Consider the following 7,332-nt stretch of genomic DNA (forward strand, 5'->3'; position numbering starts at 1 on the left):
TGCGCTCCCTCCCTGATCAAACAAGGTGAGTAAATGAATAGCTATTTCTCCTCCCATTGGGAGCTTACCGTACAGTACCCCTGATTAATTAAGTTCCACGGTTGAATGCTTGAGCCGACTTTAGCCTTTCTGGAGAATACGCTTCAGCAGGTGGGTACCTGTGTATGCACATCAAAATACAATATGAACCATAATTTGGGATGCCTTCCTCATCCGGGAATCCCACCACAAAAACGGAAAGCTGACCCTGGAAAACTAGAACGAGTTATAGTACTGGACAGCTCAGATCATGTTTAAGGCTAGAAAATTGAAAGGCATAATTCTGCAACGCGTGTCTCTCTACACGACACCATCAAGGCTCTTGAAACGGATTGCAGATGACATGTTACAACTCGTAGAGATGTGAACGCAAGGTTCCACCATCACCAATGTTTACAAAGACCACCTTCATGCGTTGTGAATCTATTGAGGGTCATTATAGCGAGAGTGCTCCAAACAACCCAATGTATCATAAGATTTGCATTAGGTCACGCCAAGCTCCAGCCAAAATCGAATATAAGGGCATCATAAAAGGAATGGCAACAGAAGCTCTGGATAAAGCTGAGGTAAAAAGTTCAATCAGTTTCAGCTTCCTGAGTAGAGATACGCGTGAACGAATGCCTGAGGCAGGCTGGGCGTTCTTTACAACGATCCGGTCGATCTGGTACACAGAGCACAAGGCCTGCGAGAGACCGGACATTGTCACTCTCTGCGATCCTCGGAGGCGTGGATCCTGGTACAACTGCAGCTCCTGCGAAGCTAAGTCATCTTTGACTGGCTGGCCCATTGTCCTGCCCGACGGAAGAGTGAGAAACCCGCTTCTGCTTGCCCACCAGCCAGTTGATTGTCCTCTTTGCCAACGACGGAGGTCCTCTCTCAGGTAAATTGAAGCTATTCGTCCCTGCCGGGTTCACCAATAGAACTCCCGAGAAGGATGGTTCTTCGCTCTCCCATCCGCTCACTTCGGTCTCAGAAAGCGAACGTCTACTGGCACTAACTTTAAGCTTGATTGAATCTGAGGTTGGCAACCTGAAGGAGAATGCGCGCCTAGAAGAGGATGCCTGCTGCTCCTGGGAAGGACGAGAACCATAGAATATGGCCTCCTTAGGCACGTAACTCATTTCACTGGACAAGTGGACTAGACCGGCCGGAACAGGAGCTTCACTACTAGCAGGGATATCAGCTGCAGAGCTAAGGTCTACAGATACCCAATTCCTGTCGTTTGCATCTGTTACACCGTCTGAGCTGCAACTTGACGCTTGTCCACGCAAAGGGAAAGGAATGCCACGACTGTGGAAGAAAAAATCATCGAAGGGAGTAACAATTGGATCTGGCACAACGTCTTCTGGCGTACACTCCGATAACGTAGTGCGATGCCCAGGCACTGGACGCCGTGGAGTGCTCGAGCGCCTTCTGTATGGTGTCGGAGCGATTACCACCTCTAGGTTGGAGGGATCCAACACATACTCGTATGAGCCTACAGAATAGGATCTTCGCGAGCCATTGTTGCTGCTTGAAGCTGCATTACCTGTGTTGCTGCCCTCGACTATCCTGAACCGGCCGAGCTGCACTGTCACAACCCTGCCTGCTTTTTGATTTGGAAGCTGATCGTCATCTAAAGAAACAGAAGCCAATTCTCTTTGTTTCCTCGCATGTACTCTCTGCGAGTCGGACAACGCTGCAGACCCAGCGCCCTCTGCTCCTGCATCATGCACTCTTGTCTGCGAAATGTCAGCACCCTCGACCCTTCCTTCAATCCTAACATTACCTTGAGCTACGTCTGCACCATCCACGCTGCTTCTGCTCGAATCCAGCAATGGCCCTTCAGCGAAGGTAGGAAGGTTCAGCCCATCTGGCAACAAGCTACGACGACAAAGAGGACAAGTAGAGTGAGATAGAAGCCAAGTGTCGATGCAATCCAGGTGGAACGCATGGCTACACTTTGGTAATAATCGCAAGCGGTCATCCCCTTGAAATTCGCACAAGCACACGGCACAATCGGCACCTTCTTTCAGCCCCTTTACAGATTTGTAGAAAAAGACAGGCAAAGTATCTATGAAGGCTTGCTCAACTCCAGAATCATGAAGATGGAAGAGTTGCTGCAACTGGCCCTGCATTGCAGTGAGAGTGACGATGCCGTTCGGATCTCTACGAGGGTTGCGGACGATGCAGCGTATAAGTAAGTGGAGACAGCCGGACAAGAAAAATATGATGGTTAATATAACGACGATAACGACTATGCTGGGGTTAATTTGAGCTTCTCTGCTGGATTCGTTGAGCTGTCGGAGGCAACGGAGGGAGGAGGAGCTGCAAGCGGCTGAGGGCCTGGGAAGGATCAAACCGAGCCGGTGGTTCGGTAGAGGAGGGGGGGTGGAGGAGGGAACGAGAATCATACTGTACAGAGAAGGCAAGCACGGGGAGAAGGCAAGGGGGGGTTCAGAGGAGAAGCTCTGAGCCCATAGAGGGGGGAGAAGCGTGAGGCATCATGTGGAGAAAACGAAATCGGAACGTGGAAGAGAAGTAGCAAGAGCGAACGATTTGAGTGGATGAGAGGAAAACGCGGCTGTCGTTTGATGTGTATACAAGGATACTACTCGGATAGGTAGCTGTGAGGGAGGGGGTGAAATCAGAGGGTCTGTGAAGGATTTTGAGTGCGGAGAATTCCAAAGGTCTGTGGGGAAGAATTTCAGCAGATGGATAGCGAGAGACCAAAGAATTCATGGACGCTGCAACCTAAAGGGTGAGCTGAAGAACTGGAGAGAAGCGAGAGAACAGAGAATTCAAAGACACTGCAAGCTAAAGTTTGAGCTGGAGAAGGATAGAAGAGATACGAAAGCAAGGCAGGGAGATAAGTTGAGTTGAAGACATGTGTTGAGAGCAGGGCGAAGTGCGAAGGCAATGGAAATTTCAAAGGTGTCGGAAAGGTTATAGAGCTTTGGATGGATGGGCTATGGCGTACCGTCTGAGAGTAGAGAAGAGGAGGGGGGCGGGGGGAGAGGAAAAGGCAAACGAGCAAGTTATTCGACGGTGAGGAAGAAGAGGAGCAGAGTGCATTCAAGCTGATGAGAGCGCAGAGAAAAGGCAAACCGCTATTTCGCTGGCGCTTTAAATGTCCCCTGGCGTTAGGTATGCCCGCTTTAATGAGCGCCCGCCCTCCAAAAACCCCGCCAGTTATATTTCAGAAACTCTGCCTTCTTTGGCGGCCGCCGCCAAACCCAATCGCTATTGTCCGTGTCTACTTGTAAAAAACCGACCGTTTTAATTATGTGATATTTTGTGGATTCGAATTTCGACGGGCCACGCCTCCCATTTCTACAACCAAGTTGGAAGGCCAAAATATTATTTAGAGTGTTTGAGGAGAAATCACCTAGACTCTAGAGTGTGTGAGGAGAAACCACCTGTCTCGTCGGGCAACACAAGGTCCCGCTGATGCTTCTTCCCTCGTTGCCTCAGCCTTTCTTGCCATAAAAGCATGCTATTATTTAGGTTGAAATGTGGGAATGCTCTCTTAAGCAAGTCTTTATATTCTCACGATGAGTTCCTCGCTCGTATTCGAGAATCTAAAACTAACTACATAGAATTTTCATCTCCAATCTTTTGAAGAAAATTATGGGAGGTGGGAGGCTGCGTGAGAGGTTCCGGTGGGAGCTGCCTGAGAGGAAGGCGAGAGAGGGTAGTTGTTTGTTATGATGCTTGATTAACACTTAATTTATCATAGCTGAGAGGAAGCCCAGTGAGAGCCAGCAAGCCTAGAGGGGGGGGGGGGAGAGAGAGAGAGAGAGAGAGAGAGAGAGAGAGAGAGAGAGAGGAAGGGAACCTGAAGGGAGGTAACTAGGTGAGAGGTGAGAGATGAAGGGAGCTTGCAATGGAAGGGGGGGGGAGAGAGAGAGATGAAGAGAGCCTGGAGGGGACACATCATGAGAGAAGAAGGGAGCACCTGAGATGGAGGCAGCGAGCAAAGCACGGAGGCTTCAAAAGGGAGCTAGAAGCTTCCCACAGCTAGAAGCTTTCGCTTAGCTTAATTGTCTTCCCATTTAATGGATGCATCTTTCACTTAGCTTAATTGGTTCCATGCTTCTTGCTACTAATACTAATTGCCTAATAAAACTCATCATGGCCGCATATTGGGTTCCTCGGATTCGCTGATGAACCACAGATGATTTTCACGTAGAAGGAAATTCCCTATTACTTCTCAACCCATCCATACGTTCAACCCTCTCTAAGGGAAAAGGGGTGTGGTCTAGCAGAGGTGGTGGCAGCACAGGCAGAGAGGCTGAGTGAGAGGGAGGCGAGAGACCTGGCCAGGGGGGGGGAGTGGATGGCTAAGTATATTGAGCAAAAGGGAGGGGAGAGACACTATCAGGAGCGAGGAGATGGAAGACACAGGAGCAAGGAGATGGAAGACGCAGGAGCGAGGAGATGGGAGAGGCAAAGGAGAGCTTAGCAGCAAGTGGAGGGGGCTTTGTAGACTACTTACAAGGCAGTTGGAAGCTTCGAGAAGAAGGACCGAGCAGGGCCATTGTACAAGCTTTGAGAATCGAGTAGGAGTGAGGCATTAATTTTTTGAAAAGGGGGGTTTATACCTTATATTAATTATTGACGAGCTAGGGAACCATGATTACAAATGCCAATTTACAAACATCATGGGGACCTATTATAAAGAATTGGTTAAATTTTGAATTAGGCTCAAGGCCCTTATCTTCTCACACTTCTTTATTTCTTTTTAGCCCTTGACACTTGCACTCAAGAAGACCCTTATTCATAATATATTAGACTTAGTGCTGCATTTTTTTTTCTCTCTCTTGTATGCATATTAATAGCAAGGCTATAGTAGTCCTACCATCTTGTTGCAACAATCTGGCTCCCCAATATGTCTCTCTCACCTAATTCTTAAGTTAGCATAGCTCCCAACTATATGTCCCCTCTTCTAAACGCCCTTGATCTCAACAAACTATTCCATACATATAGCTTAACCTAAGGGGAGAACTAATTAGAAGTCCTTTTCAATAGAGAATTTAATTGATTTCTTAGGTGAAAAGGTACAATAGCTTCATTAAGCTAAGGGCAAAGGGATAACTTCTAATTTTCATTCAAAAGAGAGATTTGAACTGTAAAGTAGCTTCACTAGGAAATTTTGTTGTAAAAGGGTTTTTAAGTCTTACCCTCATAAGGGGCCCTTACCTCATAAATAAAAGACCTCCTCATTATTCAATGTCCTCTTACTCCTCCCCCTTTTCATTGATTAATAAAATTTTAAGTCTTTTCAATTGGGGGAGCCTACTATCTACCTATAAGTGCAGAAGTGTGTACTAAGCTTGAGAGGTTGTTGACTCATCTTAACAATTTCAATAAACATGCTTGCTAAAAATCGCCAGACCATCTCTCTTTAAGCATGACTCATCCACATCCAAACAAGCAAATCCTTTTTTCCTAAAGTTTAGCTTCCTAGCAAACTTTGTTTTCTTCCCAAAGGCTTTTATTGTCAATTTGAACTTCCTTAGTCCAAACATGCAAATACTTTTTTCCTATGGTTCAAGCTTCGCTATTTGAACTTCGTAGAGCAATGGGTTTCTTTTTATCAATAAAAAATCCAATGCTAGAGGAATAAATTTTAATTTAATCACCATCCCCTTCTTTCTCATTGGCTGATTCATTACCCTTACATTTACAATCAACTCAAATGCCTAGTGCATTTTTTAGTAGCATAGGGAAATTATAAAGCCTTTGTTAACTAGCACCTTGAAGTGGGTAGCAAAGGGGTCATTGTAAGACTCTATACTTATAAATGCCCATCTAGACTACGCGTTGCATATCAAGGTCCTAGGCATGGAAGGGGTTACTTACTTAGCTCACTCTAGTCATAATGCTAGCATCAAACAAGTGATTAGCAGTTGTTGACACTACCAACTCCTCCTTGCTTATTATGAGTTGGCTCTCAAGTAGGCAAACCATTGAATTGTTTGTGCAAATATGATAGCACGGTCAGATGCTAGCAAGCTACATTTGAGAAGCAAGCCTTCAAATTTTTCATGCAAACACAAAAGCATGGCAGAAAGCTACATTCTTGAAGGCAAGACATTGAATTGTTCATACCAACTCAAGAGGAGTACCACATGTCAACAAGGTACAATCTTTGGGATAACAAGGCATTCCCATGTGACCTTGCATTTAAAGATGGTTCATCTACGACACAAAGCTACTTACTCTATTTATGATAATCTCACACATTTGGTTGTGATTATAGCAACAAGAATGTGCCCTATTCATTGCATTATTTGACAACTAGTTTCCACCTCCCTTAAGGCTATCATGCACTCTATGACAAAACAATTTTTAAAATTTCACCACCTTTAACTGTGATGGTACGTGTTCAATTACTCACCTAGATTAGAATGCTTGCATTTAAGCAAGTAGCTCAATCCATAGCCAAATGCTAGTTGCATATGAAAACGGATATACTACAGTCCAGCATTCTACTAATAAGCATCTACATTAGGATAATTTTGCTAGGAGCAAGCTTGAATAGCACCTTCTACATAGGATATCATTCCAAACGTGCAACATGGGTCACCTTTTGTGCAAGGCTAACATGATTTTATCTTTTAAATGATGGGGACTCTATAAAATCCCTAGATTTTATTTCAAGCCTTGCTAATCATGACATCTAGGAGGGCCTTATGAGACACTTCACAAACTATAGGAGATCCAAGCTCTTGCATTGCTATAGAGAACAAGTAAATGACACGAGCAAATGGGTATTAGAGTTAGGGTAGGGCCATATTATTTGAAGCTCATCCTCTTTGGAAAGCCTTCCAATCCCTAGCCACTCTTACCCCAATTTGAAATCATGTGCAAAGTGAGATAAAAGTGGCTACAAGAATGCAATTGAATTATAGTAGCAAACGCCTTGCATGAAACTTCCCTCTAAGGCTACTAGAAACTATATTATACCATCAGGCACCTCATGTGGCAATGCTCAAAGTAACTCAAAGGTAGCAAGGAATGACATTTTAGATGGCCGCTATCATAGGCATTGTGGATGGCTTTGAGTAACAAAGTAGTTTTAATTGTTTGGAGAAAGATGATGCCATTATCACAACCACACGCACAACCATATCGGGCCATTAATTTTTCTCTTAAGTTATGCATTAGGCAATTGATCGAATTTTAGGATAAGGCTTTCAAGAAACTAGGAAGGGTCACTTGGTGAAACCATGCTTTTCTATTTTGTTCTTCTTTTATGAATAAGAACGAATTTTGATCAAAGAACTAGTTTGCCCACTTGTACCAGGC

General features: G+C 44.9%; 1 protein-coding gene across 1 annotated transcript; it reads right to left on the reverse strand.

Annotated features, from left to right (window-relative positions):
- Nucleotides 1-259: 259 nt before the first annotated feature.
- On the reverse strand, nt 260-3,012 carry LOC147885160 (RING-H2 finger protein ATL13-like). Its single transcript, XM_087397393.1, has one exon. It carries the CDS (start codon nt 2,430-2,432, stop codon nt 804-806), a length of 1,629 nt encoding a protein of 542 aa, XP_087253519.1. The 5' UTR covers nt 2,433-3,012; the 3' UTR covers nt 260-803.
- Nucleotides 3,013-7,332: the final 4,320 nt, after the last annotated feature.

This window comes from Dipteris shenzhenensis, chromosome 26 (assembly GCF_047967505.1).
Source record: "Dipteris shenzhenensis isolate YYH24624 ecotype China chromosome 26, Dip_SZ_1.0, whole genome shotgun sequence".
Taxonomy (NCBI): Eukaryota; Viridiplantae; Streptophyta; class Polypodiopsida; order Gleicheniales; family Dipteridaceae; genus Dipteris; species Dipteris shenzhenensis.